General features: G+C 33.3%; 3 protein-coding genes across 3 annotated transcripts; 1 reads left to right on the forward strand and 2 right to left on the reverse strand.

Moving 5' to 3' along the window:
• The first annotated feature begins 1,360 nt into the window (after nt 1-1,360).
• On the forward strand, nt 1,361-6,212 carry LOC125049874 (sulfotransferase 1C4-like). Its single transcript, XM_047649380.1, has 7 exons — nt 1,361-1,493; nt 1,899-2,033; nt 3,140-3,239; nt 3,727-4,049; nt 4,976-5,070; nt 5,137-5,320; nt 5,908-6,212. The coding sequence occupies exons 1-7, from the start codon at nt 1,424-1,426 to the stop codon at nt 6,090-6,092; spliced, it is 1,092 nt and encodes a 363-aa protein (XP_047505336.1). The 5' UTR covers nt 1,361-1,423; the 3' UTR covers nt 6,093-6,212.
• Nucleotides 6,213-6,762: 550 nt separating this feature from the next.
• On the reverse strand, nt 6,763-12,450 carry LOC125049876 (sulfotransferase 1E1-like). Its single transcript, XM_047649383.1, has 8 exons — nt 12,320-12,450; nt 11,667-11,795; nt 10,316-10,415; nt 9,590-9,776; nt 8,866-8,986; nt 7,705-7,799; nt 7,258-7,447; nt 6,763-7,150 (listed from the first exon to the last, which is right to left on the reverse strand). The coding sequence occupies exons 1-8, from the start codon at nt 12,369-12,371 to the stop codon at nt 7,041-7,043; spliced, it is 984 nt and encodes a 327-aa protein (XP_047505339.1). The 5' UTR covers nt 12,372-12,450; the 3' UTR covers nt 6,763-7,040.
• A 2,235-nt stretch (nt 12,451-14,685) lies between these two features.
• Nucleotides 14,686-23,545, reverse strand: LOC125049878 (sulfotransferase 1E1-like). The gene is made up of 8 exons (XM_047649385.1): nt 23,477-23,545; nt 22,535-22,669; nt 20,580-20,679; nt 19,547-19,715; nt 19,150-19,270; nt 16,215-16,309; nt 15,298-15,487; nt 14,686-14,836 (listed from the first exon to the last, which is right to left on the reverse strand). Exons 1-8 carry the CDS (start codon nt 23,526-23,528, stop codon nt 14,730-14,732), a joined length of 969 nt encoding a protein of 322 aa, XP_047505341.1. The 5' UTR covers nt 23,529-23,545; the 3' UTR covers nt 14,686-14,729.
• Between the last annotated feature and the right edge of the window lie 231 nt (nt 23,546-23,776).

The raw sequence follows: 23,776 nt of genomic DNA on the forward strand, positions 1-23,776 counted from the left end.
TTTACATTATATGTTAGGGTCCCCGCACATGGGCCACCGGCCACAACCACAAAACGCCGCCACTGGCATATTTCCTGTAATTTTCATACATTTTATGGACTCGCCGCACTCGGTTGGCGCCGGTGGCGGCCACACGCTACAAATCGTCGCAGCTTGCTTCTTGTGGCTCGCACCGGCCACTAAACGCCGACACAAAAAGCCGCCACACGCCACTCGCGCGATTCCGCGCCCCTCACTCCCTTACCTCAGTTAACCTGAAGTCGACGGTAACGCACGCACGTAGTCTGTGTTTCATATAGGTAGATAATTAATATGGATATAGAATTATTTATGTCAGAGATACAATCCCGTCCTGCGATTTGGGATTCAAAAAGTGATAGTTTTAGTAATAGAGGAGAAAAAGTGAAGGCCTGGGAAGAAATCTCATGTTACTGGCCAGCCTGTATTTTGTATATTTTCGAGTCCCACTATTTTCAAAGTGTGACGAAAATTGAAACCATCCCTTTTGCGAATAAAGTTGTGCAAAATGCAACAAGATTTCACAATGTCTTCTGATAAATGAACAGAAGTGTTTAATAGGCGATGTAATATTCTCAATTTGTTTGCTAGTACGCCGAAGGTACACTCAATGCAACGTCTGGCACGGCTTAACCTATAATTGAACACTTTTTCGTCTAAGTTCAAATATTTTCCAGAATATGGCCTCATCATATTTTCACTGAGGCCAAATGTTTCATCATGTATAGTTCAATGGTTGTCGATTACCGACCTGTCGTGGTGAGGGGATATTTAATGTCTTTCTGTGTATCCAATAACTATGGCTTCGTCTTCTACGACGACGTCTTTATATCAAAAGTAGCGCAATTAAACCTTCTTCGTCAGAGTCCATTATGATACTGCAGGCAAGGGTTAAAAAAAGTAGCAGCCACCGACCGCAAGTGTCGACCACCGGCCACAAGTAGCTGTCGCGCGCTTCAGCTACCTTTGTAGCCGCTTCTAGCTTCTCGTGGCGGCGTTTGTGGCTGTGGCGTGTGGCCCGTGTGCGGCGACAGTTACATTAAACCTACACATATATTATATAAATATTATTATATATTAATAAATTATTAGTGAATTTACCTATTAAGCTTTCGACACGTGAAATAGATGCATAATTTCCGATAGATTTCAAAATTTTGCACTGGCTGGTAGCGTTAATTATATTTATCAATGAAGTATCGATAACAATATAAAAATATCCTTTAATCTTTGTTTATCAGAAGTTTTATGTCTTCATCAATAATATTATATTGGAAAAAGGAAAGGAATCGCAAATTCTGATTCGCAATTGTATGGACATTGAACTCGTATAAGGTCAAGGCTTATCAAAAAATCGCTTGTTTTGCGAGAGTGCCAGACAGAAAGTGTTGTGATTCTAGTGAGAATGGATATTCCGTTTCAAATCGAAGATGTCGAGAAAAATCTCGCGAGTGAACTTATGCAACATTATACAGGTATTTAGAATTCTCTATATTATTAAAATATTTTTAAATAGCTTCAAATTTTGTAATATTTTTTAATTTTATTGATAGGAATTACTTGGTATTTTTAATGTTTTTGAAAGATTAATTCAAAAATAACAAACAGCATTGTGACAATTGTGGCTTATTATAAAATGAAATTTTAAATTTTTCGTTTGTTAACAACACTTTACCGAAACCAAATTAATTTTGATAATTTAAATAATATAGTTTCTTCATCAATACTCTAATACTAAAAGGTTAAAATATTTTGTTTGTTTTTATTTAAACTAATAAACTACTGGACCGATTTCAAATATGCAATACTATTGCTACATTATCACGGAATTCATTCAGTAACAGGCAATATTTCCAAAATATTTTAATATGTTGTTTCAGGGGAGTTGTCGGGCTTTGTTCGAGTAGGACCAAAGGGCTATTTTCTCCCTCAGAAGTACAAAGATCAAGCATCTGATATTTATAATATTCCGATAAGACCCGATGATGTATTTGTGGTTACTTACCCAAGATCAGGTATACAAATTTATATATAATTTATATCTTAGTACTTGTTGTCTTATTCATACACTACATTATAATACATAAGCATTTGAATGTCCCTTTCTTTAGTTCATTAAGGTTTGGTAACTATAATACTGAGAAAGTAAGAAATGCGCAGAGTCCTTCTGAAATGTACCACAAAGAGTATGCTGATTTAGATGTTAGTTTTTATGTTCGTAACACATTACGCACATACTCTAAAATATATAACTGCGAAATGGTTGCGTAGTGTTTGTACAGCTTGCCAGCCAGTGGACTGTCATATTTGTATTTAAGTTTATATGTAATAAATGTCAGGAGTATCTGTAAAGTATATGTAGTGTATGTATTAGCAAGCTGCACTAGATAACTAAATATAAGAGAGGGTTAAATGTAGGAACCTAACAACCCTACGGATAATAGGAAGTACGGGATATCTGCACCAAGAGACCTAAGGTAACTGACGGATCCCTACAGGTAGGATCAGTTCAAGGAGGTGGGAATATCTAAAACCTATCGGGCAGGCTCACCACGATAATTAACGGATTGAAGGAGTCTTTGCAACTTTGAAGTCACGCGGTAAATGAATATGACCCACATTTTCCACTACTGAGCTTTTCTTAATGCAGTTTCTGCCGCGCACCACCACTATGTGGAACCAGCTGTCCACTGAAGTATTTCCGAACCAATTCGACTTAGGGACCAGTGGTCTCGAACTATATCGCTTATTGATAAAAAAGTCAACCATTGTCAAGCAATTTTATATTTTTATCCATTATTTTTAAATTTAAAGTCGCTATTGGTTAATGTTTAATATCTTTTTTTTTTAATATTACGGACGTCATTTGTTTATTATTGTAGTTTTGTGGTCAATACGTATCCCAAGTTTATCTTTCGTAATGTAATTGAAGCAAACGCTGTAAACGAGATCTATTAAAAAGGACACAGATTTGTATTAAATTATGCAAATTTGGAGAGAAAGTAAATTTATTTCTAGAAATTCTTAATTAACCAATTATTTATGTAGGTGAACAACTTTCTATGTGCGCGAAATTGATGCAAATTCAAAGCCAATTTTAGACACATATATTATTTTACAGGCACCACATGGACCCAAGAACTCGTTTGGTTAGTAAAGAACGATTTCGATTTTGAAACAGCAAAAACTACGCCGATCGCTGCCAGGTTCCCGTATTTAGAGTAAGTAAAAATAATTATGAATACAACTTTTATTTGTCAGTAAAATCTTAGCTATCAAATATAGCATTCGGTCCGTATAAGCATCTAATAAAACCTAAATTATTATTAAATTAGATATTGTAAGTAAGAAGTGCAAAATACATAATACATATATTTATTAAGATAAAACCAAACAGGAACAAAAAAACTAAACGAAAGAAGGAAACTAAAATAAAAAGTGCACATGAATCACGATAATTTTAGATCAGTCTCACGTCAGTTAGTAGTTAGTACGAAAGTTAATTAAGTAGACAGGTACAATGTTTGTATAGTAGAAATTTAAAGGAAGACATTGAAAGAGCAAATCGAATCGAAGGTAAATTAAAGATTCATACAAACAAATTAAACAACACAAAGAAGGTAAAATTTGTAAACTCGTTTTTGATATGTACGTTGGTACAGCTACGTTAAGCAACGTTTGTATTTAAAACTCCTCAAAAATCCACAGATTTTCCATTCTGGTACATCCATTCTACGAGCAAATTATGAGAGATGAAAATAGAATGGATCCTCAACGCCTCAAGATCATTGATACAGCAGTGTTGCCAAGTGCGGAGAAGATGTCTAGAATACCATCACCGCGTTTCATCAAGAGCCATCTTCCATTATCTCTGCTACCACCTACCCTACTGGATACAGCTAAGGTTGTGTATGTGGCCAGAGATCCGAGAGACGCCGCGGTATCGCATTACCATCTGAGTCGATTGTATCGTATACAAGGCGCACCCAAGGATTTTAAAACGTATTGGAACTATCTTATAAGGGGCTTACGTAAGTAATTTGATATCATGTATCTGTTTATTATAAAAAAATAAATCAATGGCGCTACAACCTTTTTAGGGCCTGGGCCTCAGATTTCTGTATCTGTTTCATGATCATATTTTGGTAATCTAATAGGCAAGTAGGTGATCAGCCTTCTGTGCCTGACGCACGCCGTAGACTTTTTGGGTCTAAGGCAAGCCGTTTCCTCACGATGTTTTCCTACACCGTTCAAGCGAATGTTAAATTCGCACATAGACAGAAAGTCCATTGGTGCACAGCCGGGGATCGAACCTACGACGTCAGGTATGAGAGGCGCACGCTGAAGCCACTAAGCCAACACTGCTTTTTATTTTAGTCACTCTTCAAAAATAAATGTTTGAAAACTGAATTAGGCATAAAACTACATTACCCGGACATTTCTGTCGCATCTAACAAAAATAGCTGACTTTCAAACTTCTGAACAGATTTGATTTATAAATTGTAAATAATCATCTTCATAACGAAAGCTCTCTAATTAAAATAATCACGCCCTATAGACCAGTGCCGATAATTTTTGAAACCTAAAAAAATTATAGTAGGATGAAACCTATTGGAAAAGGAGGAGAATATTATAAAAATTAAAGGAAAAATAAATTACGGACGATCTGAGGTCGGGAAGGGGTAAGGGGGATTTGTTTTAAGGGTAAAAAACGGTTTATCTCGATTTCCGGCAAAACTACACACTAAACTTTAAGCTTGGGTATTAAATAAGTCTGGTATTGATTTTGGTTAACGTGTAATTGCAAAACATTTTCAATTAAAATTTATAACCACCATTGCTGTATGTACTTCAAATGTCTTAAATATTGTTGGACTTTTGAGTTAACCTCTACAATTGTTTTTTAAATATGGCGATTTGTGTATTTGAAAAATTGAAGTATTCAATTAAATTTTAGATCATTTTTCACCAATTTTGGAACACGTCAAAGAAGCGTGGAGTCTACGCAACCATCCAAATCTATTTTTTGTTTTTTACGAAGAGTTGTCGAAGGTAAGGCACTTTTATATTTACTACAACTTTGTAATTTTAAATTTAATGTATTTAATCTTGTTTTAGGATTTGCCTTCAGTCATTTGTCGGATCTCACAGTTCTTGGGAAAAACACCGACAGATGAACAAGTTGAAAAGCTATGTGAACATCTCAGTTTTAATAATTTTAAGGATAACTCTGCTGTTAACGAGATGCTTCTGGGGAAAATTGATTTTCTTAATAAGGGTGAAGCTCCTTTTATACGTAAAGGTTTGTATTTTATTTGATTTTAAACATAATTCCATGTCACCGTATAAATATGTGTTAATATCTAATATATAAAATTCTCGTGTCACAATGTTCGTTCCCATACTCCTCCGAAACGGCCAGACCGATTCTTATGAAATGTTTTATGCATATTCAGTAAGTCTGAGAATCGACTACTATCTAACTTTCAAACCCCTAAGTGATAAGGGGACTGTCCACCCCAAAAAAAAAATTTATTTTTTGGATTACATTTTTTTTTTCAATAATTAATTAATTAGTTTAATTAATTTTCAACCCTCTACGATCAACCCCTATTTTTTATTATAGTAGTTAATAATTTTTATTGAACTTAAAAAATGTTTCTTAGAAATAATATACATGGCAAAAGTCAAAACATATACGATTGCCCGGTCAGCTAGTTTCACCATAAAATACTTTTACTTACTACTAAAATGATTTTAACATTTGAACCGAAACGCTTGTGATATTGTCTTTATAGATTAAAATAATAATAGTCACCAAAATAAGCAACATTACAAAAAATGCATTAGGTTAACGAACCTTATCAGACAAGAAAATTAATTTTCCAGGAAAAGTTGGTGGTTGGAGGGATTACTTCGACGACGAAATGATGCAGCAAGCTGACAGGTGGCTACTGGAGAATCTCACAGATACGGACCTTAGATTCCCATCATGGGATCTACCACAAATTGATGGAAAGGGCAATAATCCTATCAACGTTGAATATATAAGGGCTACTCAAGGACGTACTTAATTATTTACAAGTATATTTTATTTATGACTCTTAGCTATTTTAGTTTTTTTTAATAAGTATTAAATTTACTCTTCGGTGCAGCTTAGAGTAGCCTTTTGTAATAAATAAATAAACATTTTATTTTGGTTTTTTATTTAAGTTCCTCTTAATAACAAAGTATAAATAATGAATGTGTCATAGGTTCGATCCACGGCTGTGCAACAATGGACTTTATATGTACACATTTAACATTTGATCGAAAGGTGAAGGAAAACATCGTGAGGAAACTGACATGTCTTAGACCCAAAAAGTCGACGGCGTGTGTCAGGCACTGGAGGCTGATCACCTACTTACCTATTCGATTTAAAAATGATCATGAAACAGATAAACGGCAAAGCACTCGCGAGCCCTCTTGAGAGTGTCCATGGGCGGCGGTGTCACTTAACATCAGAGTTGAGCCTCCTGCCCGTTTAACCCCCTGTTCTATAAAAAAAATTAACTACTATTAATGCTATTCTGTTTCACGATGTTGGACACCAAAAAGCAGTGAGGAAAGACAACTGGCGACGGGCATTCATATTTAATTAAAAAAAAATAGTTATAAGATATATTTAACGATTAAAATAATTTGCAATTGTTTTTTTGCAATAAAATCAATTTTACAGATAGCGGGATAATACAGATAAAATAATTTAACACAATAAAGTCGTTTAATGACATATTCTTATCTTTTATCTCTATATATAAATATTTTTGGTATATCGATCCAATATACCATCTTTGTTGTAGTGAAGTTAGCAGAGTGCAAAAAATTAAAGTTCTAAACTTAACCAAAGATGGTATATCTATGGTTAATAACCAAAATAAATCTACCTTAAAAATATCACCCAAAAGTATAATATAAACCAAGTATTGAGAAGTAAACACAAATAATTGACGATACAATTTATTAGTTGTATATTTATGATATTAAACTGAAAAGGGCAAGTCAGTGCCGGCGAGGTTTTCGGACATCCAACGTTTAGCACTCTCTTTTAATTGTTCACTGTTGAAATAGTCTTCCCAACCTCCAACTTTGCCTGTAAATATTTAGCAGGCGTTAATTTTATTGCGATTATTATTTCGGACATTTATTTAGTTATATTTTCATTTAATAATTATGAACGGTTGAATTACGAAATTTTACCTTTCCTTATAAAAGCGCAGTCACTATCATTAATGACGTCAAATGTTTTCAATACAGTTTGTTCGCCGTTGACTGACTTATTTGTCTTGAATTTGTCAAAACTGAGATGCTCACAGAGACCACGGATTTGTTCTTCCGAGTATTTCTTACCGAAAAACTCACACATTTGGCGAAGAGTCGAAGCCATGTCCTGATAATAAATTAATTAGAGATTAGTCCTCTATAGTCTATTTTTGTTTATGCTACTTTAAAGAGACTAGTTAAATTGTGCAATTTATTTATATTTTATAAATCATGGCGCTACTTTAGTACTAGCATTTTAAAGTGAAAGTATTACTACTTTATAATTATTGTAAACCTTTTGAACGAACACTACATATTTGAAAGATTGTATTTTTGGTTAGGCTTTGAACATAACTCGCTGCGAATTATAAAAAAAACACTTACTTTTGACATATCTTCGTAAGTGAGGAAAACCATATTAGGATGATCTCTTTGTCCCCAAGCCTCTTTGATGTGTTCAAATATCGGTGTTAGAAGGACTAAATTAAGAAAAAGAAAAGAGAAAATGTTATTTAAGTGACGTTTACTTCGGGGTTAGAATGTTATATAAAGGTCCAAATATATTAATGTGAGTTCTACGCTTATGAACGTAAATAACAATTTAAATTTACTGTAATATAACGTTTAAAATACCAGTCGAATTGAAATCCTTCTCTTTTGAAGTCAGATACAAACAACAGAGGAAGTATGTTATGCTCTTTTATGCAGTATAAGTGTCGCAGCCAAGCTTAATAAGCCGTTTAATTAATAGCCTAGCCTTTTAACTAAACAGCGACGTTTAACTAGCGGCCTGATTCAGCCGTAGCGTTTGTTATAACATTTAATAAACAGGCTGCTCAAGCTACTAATGCTCAGGCCATTCGTACGATATACTTCTGACCATGTGGCAGAAATAAAAAAGATGAAATATCTGAAATAAGAAAGTATTTATTTATATTTAACTGAGAATAATAAGAGTTAATAAGAGTGTCACTACACTCTTTCATACTATTTTTCATTCAAACTTTGGAAAATGTCATCAAATTTGTTTGTTTGCCGACGCTTTACTGACAGCTTGGTACTCCAAGCTGTCTATAAAGCGTCTGCAAGTAGGAAGGAGTTAGAACAAAATTGAAATGAACAGAATAGTCAAGTAATGTAACGTCATCAATTCAAGTCATTAGCCTAGCTGTATGATTAAATGGCTGAATATCTTTCAGGCCGCTAGTTAAACGGCGCTGTTTTGTTAGGAGGCTATGCTGTTGATTGAACGGCGGATTAAGCTAGTTGGCTGCGACATAAGCACTGACTGGCCCGAAGGCCCCAGTGGCAATCGATGAGAAGTCTTTAGCGGTCGGAATAACTTTATTAGCGCGTTTTTTTTTTGTTTGGGTATGATGTCATTGTACTGTTTGAAAACAAGAACTAATAAGGGCACGTTTAGCTTGTTTGTGATTAAAAAAGCCAAAAGTCCAAGATTCCGTCGTTCCTTTAACCAATAATAATGAAATGAAACGCGTCATGATTCATGTATTGTTTAACACTAACAGATGACAAAACACTTACTTTTGTCATCTCGGAAAGCACCCCAATACTTCTCAAACCCCATGTCATTAGGAAGAAGGTGTTTCATAAGGTAATAGTAGGATACCGCTACATCTCGTGGATCTCGTGCTATGTATACGACCTGAAGATCAAATAACAATTTCGACTTTTTAAAAAACAATTCAAAAGGAGCAATGTTTATCAAAATATTACAAATGAAACTTTAAAAATGAATTAATATTGTAGAAGTCTTGTCTTAGTTGAATTACTTTTAATCAATACGATCCCCTCAAAGAACTATGATGACTTCTGTTACCACTTCATTAAAGTTAGTGGTGCTTGTAACCCGTCTGCGTTTGCTAGAGCACTCATTGTGGCTGTAAGCGGCGGAATCGCCTTCAATATTTGAAGTTATACTTCTTTTGGCGCGTTATGGAAAATTATAGTAAATTTTTACGATGCGCGCGCACAAGGTCACAAAAAACCGATACTTTGAAGTCAGCTATAGTCATCATTTTAGTATTTTTGAAGTTATACTTCTTTTGGCGCGTTAGGGAGAAATGATGAGAGTATTTTTTTTTCTATTGTTAGTGTCGTTATTTCTACAAACGTAGAATAAGGCGAATGATAATAATTTTCAAAACATTTTCATCTTGTTACGCCAAAGAAGTATAACTTCTAACGCGTGTACATATTAGTACACACACATTTTTAAAAAATAAAAGTAAAGATAATGTTTAAATACCTTGGTGGTATCAAGAAGGTTCGGCGGCAACAGTGAGAGCGGTAAGTGAGATTTTATGAATCTCGGTGAAGGTGCATTTGGTAGCGATTTCAGAGGTGATATAACCTTTTTCAATAAATGATTCTCTCCCGCATTTTGAAACTCACTATTTTCAGAGGAAAATGGAGTAGGAAACTGCACCTCTAAGCTGTAAAGTGTTAAAATAGCAAATTAATAATTAGTTACGCTACAACCGTTCAAGGAATTAAGTTTTTTACAAGAGAACAGCGCAAGCTTAGACGATATTTTGTTTATAGGTATATCAGTTGCTCGTGGACTTTCAGACACGAAAGGAATATAAGTTTATTAAATATTACAACAATCAAAGGACATTAGCTAACAATAATGATGTTGCGGCGAAGACAGAAAAGCAGACCGCAGGGCAAGTGGAATGCGGCGTAAAATACGAAAACACCACTCGCCGTTAGTCCTCCGTCTCTTACCTTGTCTCCGTGGGAGAAGACCATAAAACAAAAGCGTAAGCACAAGCGCAAACCAACAAGCGAGATCTCGCGTCTCGCGAACCTCCTTCACAGTATGGCAAGAAAAGTGGTGTTACAGGAATGGGTGCGATAAGGACAAAAAATAAAATGGTAAACGAGTGAACAGAGAGGACGATAGGTACTTGGATGGCGTGAGCAATCACTTTAAAATAATATGACGAAACTATGTAATATGAGTACGTACTCCAGGAACGGGCATCGGTCATCTATAACAATTGATTTAGACTTTTCATAGTCCAAGTTGTTGTTTATAAGCCATATGGCCTCCTGACACCTCGTTGTTCCTTGAAAATTTAAACATTTCTTATTAGATTTATATGTCCAATATTATGGGGGGAGAGAACGTTTCTTTACACAGGCACAATGTAAAAAAATCTTTGTTTCAACTTTGCTTAGATAACTAAAAAAAAAACAGTGGCGCTATAACTTCTTTAGGTCTGGGCCTCAGATTTCTGAATCTGTTTCATGATGATTTTTCAATCTAATAGGCAAGTAGGTGATCAGCCTCCTGTGCCTGACACGCCGTGGACTTTTTGGGTCTAAGACGTGTCGGTTTCCTCACGATGTTTTCCGTTCACCGTTCGAGCGAATGTTAAATGCGCACATAGAAAGAAAGTCCATTGGTGCACAGCCTACCTCAGGGATGAGAGTCGCACGCTAGGCCAACGCTGCCTAGATAATTGTTCAGATTTAATTTTTTTAACGTATGTCCAGCCAGCTCCAACCATAGACAATTTCTGTGTTCGCGGTTCTACTATTTTTGATCGCTAAACGATGTCGTCGTAAACGGTTTTGACTGTATTATTAGTATGAAGATAATTCGTAGTTTATGCGCAGTTAATATTATCTCTTGTTAATAGTAAAGATTGTGAAATGGTAAGACGGTGTGCCGTGTTGCACTTATAGGTGCTTGAGTTTATCTTGAAAATACTCTATACCAGTTCTTCCCGACCTTTTTTGTGCCATGCGCCACCTTAGCCTTATTCGTAAAAAATATCGTTTATTAATTAATATTAATTAAATAAATGATAATATCGTTTATTAATTAATGATGACCTAATCATGTTTTTCCTTTGTTTCCCAGGTTGGGAAACACTGCTCTATAAAAAGTTTCGTCTAAACCAATCAAATTATTTAGGTTTTTTTTTTTAATTTAAATTTAAATTCATAATAAATGTATTTGCTTATATTACATAATGTGGTATTATGTCCGCTTCCAAAAGAAAGCCTGTCCCCTATTACACTAAGAGACTAAATTTTTTATCTCTCTATTCTTCTTTGTCAGTCGCGCTCTTCATTTCTGAAGGTCGTGTTATTGTCGTCGTCCTTTAATTTCAGAATTGCCTGTTTTTGGTGAGCCTCAGGGGTTGGGTAGTAAGACCTGTAAGGACCTTTAGTAGTTTTTTACGTTTATAAATAAAGGCTAAATAAGTGTCCATGGGCGGCGGTATCACTTAATATCAGGTGACCCTCATGCCCGTTTGCCGCCTATTGCGTAAAAAAATTAACCTTAGTTATGAGAATCTCAAATTTACCAGATCGAGGAAATCCGAGTAAGAATACGTCATCTGGACGAAGCTCAAAGTTGTAAAATTCCGATGCCAGGTCCCTGTATGTACTAGAGACCACATAGCGCTTAGGCCCCACTCTTATCGAGTCCCACGCTGAAAAATATGAACGAAACTATGGGTATAAGTTTATTGTGGGCTTAATGACTACTTAGAGGCGGAAACGTCCCAAAGATGTAAGAAATTTTAAAAAAGTTTTTAGCGCAATACGTAATTTTGTTTATAGTTTAGAAAACTTGTCTCTTCTCGAAGGAGCCCTTTTGAAGCCCGATTACAAATTAAAATAAAATCTATAATTTCAATATTTATTTATTTATATATTAACACTTCGTTGCATATACATTAATATAGTACAAATGACATAATTAAATAAAAAGGAGAGCAACTGCAATCGCTTAGTAACTTAAATAAAAATCACCTAAATCTACGCTTTTTTAAAGAAAAAACGCAAGTTCAAATAAATGAATTGTTTTAAAAAAAATACTATAAATGCACCGTTTCGTCTGTTTCTTTTAATCACAGCGTAAAAAAAATTTGACAGAGACAAAAGACTTCACTAAAAAAGATGAAATTCGACTAAATTAGTTTCTATGAAAAAAAAGAATACAAATATAACTTACGTCTACCATCTTTGAAGTCTTCTATATCGTAAGGAAATCTGTACTTTTCCATTGGTGTTTATTTGATACTGAGCTATTGAAGATAAATGACTTTAATTGTTTAGACTTATCTATTTATCTTATCAGATGTATGTATTACTTATAATAATATAAGTGTATTATTAGGCATATTTATTTACAGCCTCGGTTGTCTTGCAAATAAATAAATTTAATATTTAAGGAATCGAGGAAACCCTAGTAAGAATATGTAGTCGGCACAAAGCTCAAAGTTGTAAAATGTTGATGCCAGCCCTGCGATTCTGTAACTCACTTTCCGTGATTTCACGACTGATTTCGCTCTGAAATCAGTCGTGAAGCAATCATTTTATGATTTGGTATTCTGAAAAGGTGGGAGCTTGTAGTTTATTGTTTATGACCGCCGATGTGAAAACCGCCGTGTGAGTTCGAAAAGTGAGTTACAGAATGGCAGGGCAGGTATCTAGAGACCATATTTACCATATTACCATATTTACCACAACTCAAAAAAACATTATTCATATAGGTAATATTTAGTTGTTATATATATATATATATTTATATTATTCAGTTGTAGTGAGCGAGCGATATTTAGACTTACGTTAACCAACATAAAAAGTAAATTGAACAACTATTTTACATGCATTTGTCGCGTTCCTTAACAAAATTGCTTTGATTAAATTTATACAAACAACGGTTTTCTAATGTATCACGTTATGAGTTTATTGTATTATTCTGTAATATAAATACATTAAAAAATTTCAATGCAAGGACTGACATTCCAAACAATGGCAACATTAAACATATTATGACGAACGACGATAACCTTTAAGTGCACTTCAAGAAATGAATGCTGGCTGTTCCAGAGGTGTTTTAGTTATGTAAAACATTAAATTAATGTACTTTTATCAATTTTTTTTCTGAAATGGATTATTTGGCTTGTGATAAAATATATCGTGTAAATTTCAAAATTATCTATATACATTTTCGTCATAAATTAAATTCAAAGTGTCAAAAATTGGCTATGTTTGGATGTCATTTTTTCAAGCGAAGTTATTTAAATCGTGTATCGATCTTTCAAAATTGATACATAAACTACTCAACTCCACCATATATATTTACCATCGTGATTCATGTGCCTTTTTTCTTTTTCGTGTGTACTTTTTTATTGTCCCTTTCACTGTTTACATATGTTTTAATTGTTTTGTTCCATTAGTTTAGTCTAAGTGATTTATGTCTTATGTTTGCAATACTTAGCGATTAAAAGAGTGGCGGAAAGTTTCTTGCCAGTTCTTCATACACGCTCTACGCCCTTGACTTGCGAACTGGTAGTAAATGTTAATTTACAATTAATTTAACTTGACAATTCATATTTGTACTTGTTTACCTACAAGAATAAATATATTTTGAGTTTTTTTTGCACTACTTGAGCTCACCTTATCCAATTTTTTTCTCACAGTGGTTACCTGAAAGGGATCGCTCGAAAGCGACAAGTCATCCGCCTTTTTATGTACAACGAAGTGTAAGTATATATGAATATACTTACATTTCGAGCATGAGCTCCTGGTATTTCATTTTATATCAGCTGTTGTTATGTGTTACAACACATAACGTGTTGGGCGGCGGGCCCATAGACACTCATATTGCCAAAAGGCTCACAAGGGCCTTTAAGAATTTTACTCAGTTTCACAATGTATGGATAAAGTACCGAATAGCTATGCAACACATAAATTATTTGGAAGATAAGTTGTGCTATTTGACATTAAATCGGACTCATAATTTATGATGGACTTTATGTGACGAATAGCGCTATCTGACAGTCGTGAAACGCAATAATAGTGTTTATCCTACCAATAAGTAATAAATAGCTACTTTGGAACTTATGTAGAACTTATCCGTATATTGTGAAACAGACCCTTAGGGTCTGTTTCACAATGTATGGATAAAGTACCAAATAGCTATGCAACACATAAATTATTTGGAAGATAAATTGTGGTATTTGACATTCATCGGACTCATAGCTAATGATGGATTTTATGTGACGAATAGCGCTATCTGACAGTCGTGAACCGCAACAATAGTGTTTATCCTACCAATAAGTAATAAATAGCTAATTTGGAACTTATGTAGAACTTATCCGTACATTGTGAAACAGACCCTTAGTCTAATAAGTTCGGAAATACTTCAGTGGGTTGCTGGTTCCTCATAGCTGGTGCATGGCAAGAACTGCCTTAAGAATCGGCAGTTGTTGAGCGATGACCGACGGAGTGAGGATTATTTAATTGGGAATTTAGGTTTTAGCTCTTAATAGTTTGAAAGTAGGAATTAATAAAAAACATGTGTGTTGATAATACGTTTATTTTTAAGACAATATCACAAATATACATTATGTTTATTAAATTACAAAAGGCAAGTCGGTGCCGGCAAGGTTTTCAGCCATCCATTGCTCAGCATTTCTTTTTAACTCGTCACTGAAGTAATCTTCCCAACCCCCGATCTTACCTGGAAATACGTCATATTTCTTATCAATGTAGGTTAAAATCAACACATAAAAATGCAAGTTAGATTGTTCTTTGCCTACGTTTAATAAATCTTATGTTTAAAAATACAAAACCGATTTTATAGAATTACTAGCTGGCCCGGCAAACGTTGTTTTTCCATGTATGTATATGTATTATTTCTAGGAAACATTTAGTTCAATACAATAATAAAAAATAGGGGTTGATCGTAGAGGGGTTAAAAATTGGGGTTGTATGTATTTTTGTATGCTGTATCATAAAAAATAGGAAAAATAAAAAAATAATTGTGGTGGATACCCCTTATCACTTAAGGGTTTGAAAGATAAGCATAAAAAATTTCATAAGATTTGGTCGAGCCGTTTTGTTGGAGTATGGGAACGAAAATTGTGACACGGGAATTTTATATTCATATAGAGATACTTTTAAAAAAATTGCTAAAAATACCTCTTCTTATAAAGGAATTCACTCCATCATTGATAACTCCGTATGTTTTCAGTAAAGTTTGTTCGCCATTGACACATTTATTTGACTTGAAATTGTCAAAACTGAGATGCTTGCACAGACCACGGATCTGTTCCTCCGTGTATTTCTTACCGAAGAACTGGGACATTTGTCGAAGAGTTGAAGGCAGATCCTACGAGAAAGTAAATTAATAAATTCACTATTAACTAACCAAAATGCAATATTATTTTGACAGAGACCCTGTATGCACACTTTTTATTACAGATTCCAATTCAAATCCATTCCTTATTAAACCGCTTAGATTATCATAAGCCGTCGACAAAGTTTTGATATAGAATCACGAAAAATATTTTTACCCGACTGCAAGAAAGGATCATGAAACAGATACAGATCTGAAGCCCAGACCTAAAAAGGTCGTGGCTCCACTGGTTATTATTATTAAATACTGTAGATAAGCATTTCTGATAGAAAGTTCTTAAAGCGCATAATAAAATCCTTTAGTTAGCCCATGATAAATTACTAATAGATATACTACTCGTACCATTAAATTACTTATTACTAATAACAAACATAAAATATAACAAAAACAAAACTTCTTTCACTATCTAAATTTTTTATTTACCATCTTTACTTAAATAAAAACAGTAGATTAATAATTATTTTATCAAATTCAAAATTCAAATCAAGGGCATAGAACGGAAGAGAAGAAGTGGCAATAAACCCTCCGCCACTCTTTTTAATCGCCAAGTTTATTGTTTTACACAACGTTTTTAAGGTGCTGCAACCATTACACCATGTTTCACATGACATCTTAAGTAATTAATAATAATAAAATAAATTAAAAACAAAGATTTATCTTCTATCAGCAGGAGGCATGGTAATAATAAAAAAATACTTACTTTTGTCATGTCCTCGTAAGTCAGGAAGAAGAGATTAGGATGATTTCTTTGTTCCCAAGCTTCCTTGATGTGCTCAAATATCGGTGTCAGAATAACTGAAAATATGAACTATAATGAAAATAAAATAAAAAAGTATTTGATGCTTAGCTCACTATTTACTACTTGCTAAGCTACTTATTATACAATACGAGTATTTAAACAATTACATTATACACAAAACGAACCAAAAAGAAATACCTACATATTCAAACATAGGCACAAAACACAGTTAACAATAATTACCTACTTATATAAATAATTGTAAGATGCATTGATCATTGTAATATATTTAAATATAAAAGAGAAATAACAAAGCCGTTATATCTAATAAAGGATACCAGAGATTTTTATAATATACTAGTGGACCCCACAGACGTTGTCCTGCATGATATTTCAAGCTATTAGGACATTAAAGTATGAAAGTACCGGCTGCAGCGCCACCTGCCGGGCTGATTTGTGAATCTAAACCATTCCCAGATCCCCTTGAACACACACAAAAAATTTCATCAAAATCGGTCCAGTCGTTTGAGAGAAGTTCAGTGACATACACACTCACAGAAGAATTATATATAAAAAGATTTATACATATAACTAGAAAAATTGTGTTATAATTTGAAGGTATACGATACATGACTGAGTTACGTAAATAGTGTTAGATCGAGGAATTGGAAATAGTTGGATTTGCATTGTTTTGTATGAAGAAGGGGTGTGAAATAGTAAAAGCGACAGCAAGTCAACAGTCAACAAAATCGTTACAAATGGCGTGTAAAAGATCAGGTCGTATTGTTTACGTCTGAACTCTAGGAATTCAATATCACACTACTTTTTAAGAATCATCATTTATTTGGATTAGATTTGATTGTTATTATTTAGTAGTTTGGAATCATTAATTAACGAATAAAAGCACGAATATTGTTGTGACATTGAACGCACTGCTCAGTGTGGTATCAACCTCTCAGGTTGGGCCGAGTTGGGATTGTGATTAAAAGTGAGGTTGGTGCTCGGAACTCGCTGCTTGATATAGTTTATTTGAAGTGTTAGAAGAAATCAATCTAAATTAAACAATAAACATTGTACCTACATGACTTATTTCGGACACGTTTTGCGTAACTCCGAAAAATACAAGCTCCTTCAACTAATAATACAAGGCAAAGTGGCAGGTAGAAGGAGACCTGGCCGCAGACGCAAGTCCTGGTTGAAAAACTTAAGACAATTTATTGGTCAAAGCACCAAGTCATTGTTAAGAAGCGCGGTATCCAAAATTAAACTAGCCAACCTTCGCAAGGAGATGGCACTATAAGAAGACCCACATGACGACCATGACGATTCCAATATCACAATACATTAAATGTATTGTGATATTGGAATCGTCATGGTATAAATTTTATAATAGTGACGATATTTCTCCGACATATATCTAATCTAGCAGCTTAGCTGTGATGACGTAATTTACGGTATCCGATATACATGTATACGTAAAAAGCAGGATCGTTACTGGCCATAACGTTAACAAACAATGTTTGTATGAAGATTGATGATTATTCGGGTCAGATCTAACATATAAAAAATCAGCATTCGCCAAAGTTTAATGCTTCAAACTGGTATGAGTAATACTCGTAAGTAAGAAATAATTCTTTTTTTTCTCCCATTCAATTCAATCCCATCAACATTTGAAACAGACACAACGATTACAATTAAGAAAGGTATTGGGAGACTGGTTTCCAAGCTAGGTTAGAACCTGTGATATGGATAACCAGGCTTCCATTCCACAGCAAACTCATACTGAATGATAACAAAAAAGTGCATATATAAGTAAGCAAAAAATTTAAAGTTTCTAAAAAAAGGAAATTAAAAAAAAAACTAATCAATAGTCAACTGAGTATAGATAGTATAGTGCTTTTCATGAAAGAAGTCCCGCGGTGATTTTTGGAACTAAATTTGACAGGTCGGCAATGTTGTCATTCGTCGATGTTATCAAGTTCGTTTGTTGTGGTAGATTTTTGTGAATTTTTAACTAGCTTAGTGCATTTTAAAGATTGTTTACAATGCCAAAAGTTGTAAAAAGTTCGGCTCGAGAAATGATATTAAAGGTGAAAGAGTTCTGTGAAGCGGAACATAAGAATCAAGGTGTTTTAATACCACTAAACAATGTTCGGAAGAGAGGTGCCGCCATAAGAGGTACTTTTTAGAGTTGCCATTTAATAATTTTTTGCTGTATTGATGGGACTTTTATGATTTAAATTAGTTTTTGCGACAAAATTGAATAAATACATAACGTGATGAAGCTAGGTAACTGAAATTAAAACAAATGTTACATATTACATAAGCATTATAAACTTAAAGTTACTATTATTTTTAATTGTTCATAATTTAATTGCAGGTGTGTCAGAAAAAACTGTAACAAGAATTACAAACGAAGGTATAATAGCGGCGTGTACTTCGAAAAAAATTGTAACCCAACAATTATGCACTAAAACTCTGAATAAAAAATTGTATTGCTTTTCTTTACCCTATTTTCTCATCTTTTCCATGTAAGTAGGTAGAACACCGTTAATATAAGTAAATAAAAATATAATTTTTACATAACAGAAATGCAAACTTTTTACATGCAGAAAATAATATTATTTGATAAATTACATCTGCTAAATGTAAATAAAATAGGTAAATTTTTTACTCATAAATGGCAACATTACGTAATGCGATTGCAGCGCCGCGTCTGGGGGACTTCTTTCATGAAAAGGACTATATGGCTAGTGCAATCATAGACACGACTTACAAGGCTGTCATTTGACAAAAAACAAACGACAACTGTCATCGTTAGTCTTTCGAGTTAAATTGTCATCCTCAAAGCCCCGCCATTTTAATCTTTCCCTTAAGTTGAAATGAGAGAACTTACTTTCGCCATTTCGAAAATCATTCCAATACTGTTCGAAATCAATGTCTTTAAACAATTTCAGTTTTAAAATGTTGTAATACGATACGGCTACGTCCCTTGGATCTCTCGCCAAGTACACAACCTGGAAAATACATTATAATTAGCATTGTCACATCAAAAGATCATCAATTTAATAGTGTTCGTCTATATACTTAGTAAAAAATATGTTTCTTACAACACAAGGTGTCGTTGTATTCAATCTTTTGTAATGAAATACTAAATATTTTGGAAATAAAAAACAATATTTCAAATATCTACGATTAAATAAATGCATGATAAGTAATCAAAAGAATATGATTTGGATGTATTGGTGGAATTTAATTTAATTCAGTACAATATAGTAGTACATAAGATATACCTTTGTTGTATCAAGAAGAGAAGGTGGTAACAGAGTGAGTGGCATGTGGCTTTTTATGAACCTAGGTGATGTAGCTTTCGGAAGAGAAATTAAAGGTGCAGCTTTATGTAGTAGGTCATCGTCTAGATTATTTTCAGATACCAAAAGAGTAGAATACTGTATCTCTAATCTGTGAAGTTTTAATATTAGGTATATTAAATAAAACTGAGCGTTTTTCAAGGCAGTTTTTGCCGCGCACCACCACTATGTGGAAACAGCTGCCTACTGAAGTATTTCCGAACCAATTCGACTTAGAGAAAATAATAGAGCGTACCAATTCTTAAAAGGCCGGCAACGCACTTGCGAGCTCCCTAGAATTGAGAGTGTCCATGGGCGGCGGTACCAATTAACATCAGGTGAGCTTACTGCACTTTTGTAAAGTAGTTTAATATACAATGTTCAATTCTCCGTCGAATAGTAGTTTTTAATTTAATAAATAAAAGAGTCATTGTAAAAAACACGAATTCGAATGGCGCTAAAGCTGACGCAGTCCCACATTATTAAAAGAATAGAATAGAAGAAGAATAGAAACGGTTTCTTTTGAAAAAATAATATAAGTGTTAACTCAGTTGTCTATTAAGCAGTGTTGGCCTAGTGGCTTCAGAGTGCGATTCTCATCCTGGTCGTAGGTTCGACCAATGGACTTTCTTACTATGTGCGCATTTAACATTCGCTCGAACGGCAAAAAGTCGACGGCGTACGACAGGCACAGGAGTCTGATCACCTACTTGCCTATTACATTAACAAATGATCATGAAACAGATACAGAAATCTGAGCCCCAGACCTGAAAAGGTCGTGGCGCCTCTGATTTTTTTTTATAGTTCTCTATTAAGGTTTTACACTAGGTGTGACAAAAGAAGGGTTTATTAAGAATAATAAAAGAAGCCGCTATCTGCCGTAGATATTTGATCTGTAAATCTATGCTTTCCTGTTTCGCGATGTCACGTAGAAAATTAAATTTTTGTTTGATTAAAAGGTATATTATGTACTTACTCTAATAGAGGACACCTGTCATCGATAACAGCCGATTTTGCCTTTTCGTAATCTAAATTATTATTTAACAGCCATATTGCCTCTTGACACCTTGTTGTACCTGGAGTGCGAATAAAAATGATTTGTCAAGGAAATAATAATTATTTATTTGCGAGAATATAGTTAAAAAATATTATTATAATTCTTCTATTGAACTATGGTGATCGAATGATGGTGGTACAATTTCGCATAATACACATAATGGCGTGCAAATTTGTCTTAATTACTTACTTATTTGTCTTAAATTAAGAGGTAGAATTTGACGTAGTTGATTACATATTACATCATCAAAGTCAATTATTATATTATTTTAAGACTACGTCATCAAATTATTTAAAAAAAATAACATTATCAATTTAACATTAATTATGTTTCACTCAACTAATCATTATTAGAATGATATTTTTTTCAAAAGTAGTCGATTTTAAAAGCTCTAGTTGGAAGATCTTTGGTAAATTATTTTAAACCTTGATTGCCGTACACGGTACAACCTATACAATTCCAGACAAATTTTTGGCGTTACTAATTTCTCCCCATGTCTGTCAACAATGGCAACGGGAATGGCAGTTGTCCAGTCCCGTTACTAAGTCTAAGCTAAGCTAAGTCATTTTTTATTTGGAATGAAAATAATATGTGTGTGTATGTCTGTTTCAGTTCTTTTGTGTCAAGCCGAAGCAACTATAATTTGGCCCAGAAACGACCCGATACTTGGAAAAACATATCTTTCCGTACATCTAATCTAATATATAATTAGTCATTAAATCTGCGAATCCAGATTATTATATATCATATATGATAAGATCATGTCTCTATGTGACTCATTTTCAATGTTATAACTGAATTACCCGAATTATATTACATAATTTTTACTTAGAAGATAACAGATAATTGCAACACATTTATTTTATTTATAGATTCCGCAATTACTAATTACCTCTAAAACTACTTGTTCTATACAAAGTTAAAAACGATATTCTTCCCAAACAATACTAGTGCAAAGGTTGCTTAAACACTGGTTTTTGGTGTAAAATAACGATTACGATTGAAAAATGGTTAGGTTAGGTTAGTAAACTTTATATTTTTATTTCAGTAATATAATGTTATCTGTTTTAACTCATATATCTATGATTATCAACTAAATTTGTTTGTCTAGACTTGGGTTACAACTCCAATTTTATAATTTAATGTTTAATAGGTCTTCTATAATGCTATTAAATTAATAAAACAATAGATCTATCAATTACCTACGGTGTATAGTCGCCTAGATAAAAAAAGACATGTTGCACACATTCACACTTGGTAGAAACCTTCAAAAAATTTGGTTTCAAGATAATGAGATGAATATAAATTTAATTTTTAAGTTTAATTTTGATAAAAACTACGATTATTAAAAGGTTTTATAATTAATATTATGAAAATTATACTTTTTTACTATCTAATTGTAGTAGTAGTAGACTCTACATTATTTACATTAATTTTATTTGAATTTTTAAATATAATAATATCAATGTTTAGTTTTGATAAAAACTTAATTAATTAAAGTTTGAAAGTCGATGAAACGAAAAAGCGACAGTAAAAAGAGACAGACACACAAATTCATTACATTTAACGTGGGATAAAATGAGATAGGAAGCATTATAAAGTGTATAAACTTAAAATTAGTGTAGTAAGAAGTTTTCACTTCAAAAACTATAATATGCATTTATACTCCACTAAATGTATTTTTCTAATATACCATACCAAAGAATATAAAATTGAAAATCGTCACTTGTTTAGTTCTTTTAGTGATTCAAAACTTCGGTTAATGTAAAGTATAAAGTTTATATCCGTTATAAGTTTTATTAAAACGAAAATGTCTACTTTTTAAGTAGAACATAATGTCGTAATAGTTGTGAATTTTTATAATGTGCCTTTACCTGATCTGGGAAATCCTAATAAGAATATATCATCTGGGCGGACTTCGAAATTGTAATATTGTGAAGCCAGCTCTTTATATATACCTGGGAATACATAGCGTTTAGGTCCAACTTGCACCAGCTCTCGGGTACAATCTGAAAATTAAAAAAAAAACATGTAATTATTTTCATTATTTGGATAGCGATAAAACAGTTTTATAATAATAGTTCATTTCACAGTGGTTGCCTGGAAGAGATCGCTCGAAAGCAATAAGGCCCCCAGTTGCCCTCCTTTTCATTTAGTTATATACTATTTTTATTATGTTAATGCAACGAAATGTTAATAATTAAATAAATAATGTGATTAGTACTAGAAGAAGTAGTAGTGTGCACAGCGAAATGCTGAACTCCATAAATATTTAGAATTATCACTGTCGCGGAAGACATTAAAAGATTAAGCTAACAATACAAAAGGAGACTTCAGCAAAACGTCATCCCCCTAGCTTTGGGACTCTTGGAAACGGCGGACTGCGTGTTTGGGCTGAGAAGGGAGACACTTGCCGCAGTTTGATAGTTTGCGAGTTACGGAGGGAAAACAAATCAATGGATTTGCATTGCCTATTTGCTTCAAAGTCATATAATCTGATAAAAGCCAAGAGGCTGATTGCAGATGAGTGAAGGAAAAAAACAAAAAACTATGGGGCTAGAAAAATCAATTTAATGTATTTCAAAAGGCAATTCTTTCACCGAATTCTACTTTATACCTATATACATAAAATGAATTAATGATTGAAAAGCGGGCGGATTTTTTACGACTACTACCGGTTAAAATGATTTATATAATTAATATTTGATTTATCATCTAATGAAAATATGGATTAATATGGAAAATGTTTTCTATCAACTTAGAGCGCCAGTAGATTTTATTAAAAATCACACCAAATCAATTAAACAAAAACGTACCAGTCTCAGACTTAAAATGGTCAATGGCGTACGGAAAACTGACCTTAGCCATGGCTGTTTAATAAATAACTAATTTGAGTAAAGTAAGGAAAGTTATAATAATTTTGATTATCTTTAAAGATATAATAAAGAAAGATAATATTATAATAATAAATTTAGTAACCAGTAAAAGTATACGTCAAACAATTTACGATAATAAAAGAGGAAGTGATCTTTATAAATTAATTTAAATAAATTTAGACCTTTAGGGGCTAGGCTAGGTCAAAGCTCTGGAGGAGAGCTCTTATTTAGGAGGAAAAA

Source organism: Pieris napi, chromosome 5 (assembly GCF_905475465.1).
Source record: "Pieris napi chromosome 5, ilPieNapi1.2, whole genome shotgun sequence".
NCBI classification, from domain to species: Eukaryota; Metazoa; Arthropoda; class Insecta; order Lepidoptera; family Pieridae; genus Pieris; species Pieris napi.

Excerpts from the sequence above, each read along its gene's own strand:
- LOC125049874 (XM_047649380.1), top strand. The coding sequence starts at position 1,424 with ATGGATATTCCGTTTCAAATCGAAGATGTCGAGAAAAATCTCGCGAGT. Across the intron at positions 1,494-1,898 it reads ACTTATGCAACATTATACAG|GGGAGTTGTCGGGCTTTGTT; the intron begins GTATTTAGAATT and ends ATGTTGTTTCAG. Across the intron at positions 4,050-4,975 it reads CTATCTTATAAGGGGCTTAC|ATCATTTTTCACCAATTTTG; the intron begins GTAAGTAATTTG and ends ATTAAATTTTAG.
- LOC125049876 (XM_047649383.1), bottom strand. The coding sequence starts at position 12,371 with ATGGAAAAGTACAGATTTCCTTACGATATAGAAGACTTCAAAGATGGT. Across the intron at positions 9,777-10,315 it reads GACCGATGCCCGTTCCTGGA|CTTAGAGGTGCAGTTTCCTA; the intron begins GTACGTACTCAT and ends AACACTTTACAG. Across the intron at positions 7,151-7,257 it reads CTGCGCTTTTATAAGGAAAG|GCAAAGTTGGAGGTTGGGAA; the intron begins GTAAAATTTCGT and ends AAATATTTACAG.
- LOC125049878 (XM_047649385.1), bottom strand. The coding sequence starts at position 23,528 with ATGGCTAAGGTCAGTTTTCCGTACGCCATTGACCATTTTAAGTCTGAG. Across the intron at positions 22,670-23,476 it reads CCATTTTAAGTCTGAGACTG|ATTGTACCCGAGAGCTGGTG; the intron begins GTACGTTTTTGT and ends TTTAATTTTCAG. Across the intron at positions 16,310-19,149 it reads TGATTTTCGAAATGGCGAAA|TTATTCTGACACCGATATTT; the intron begins GTAAGTTCTCTC and ends TCATATTTTCAG.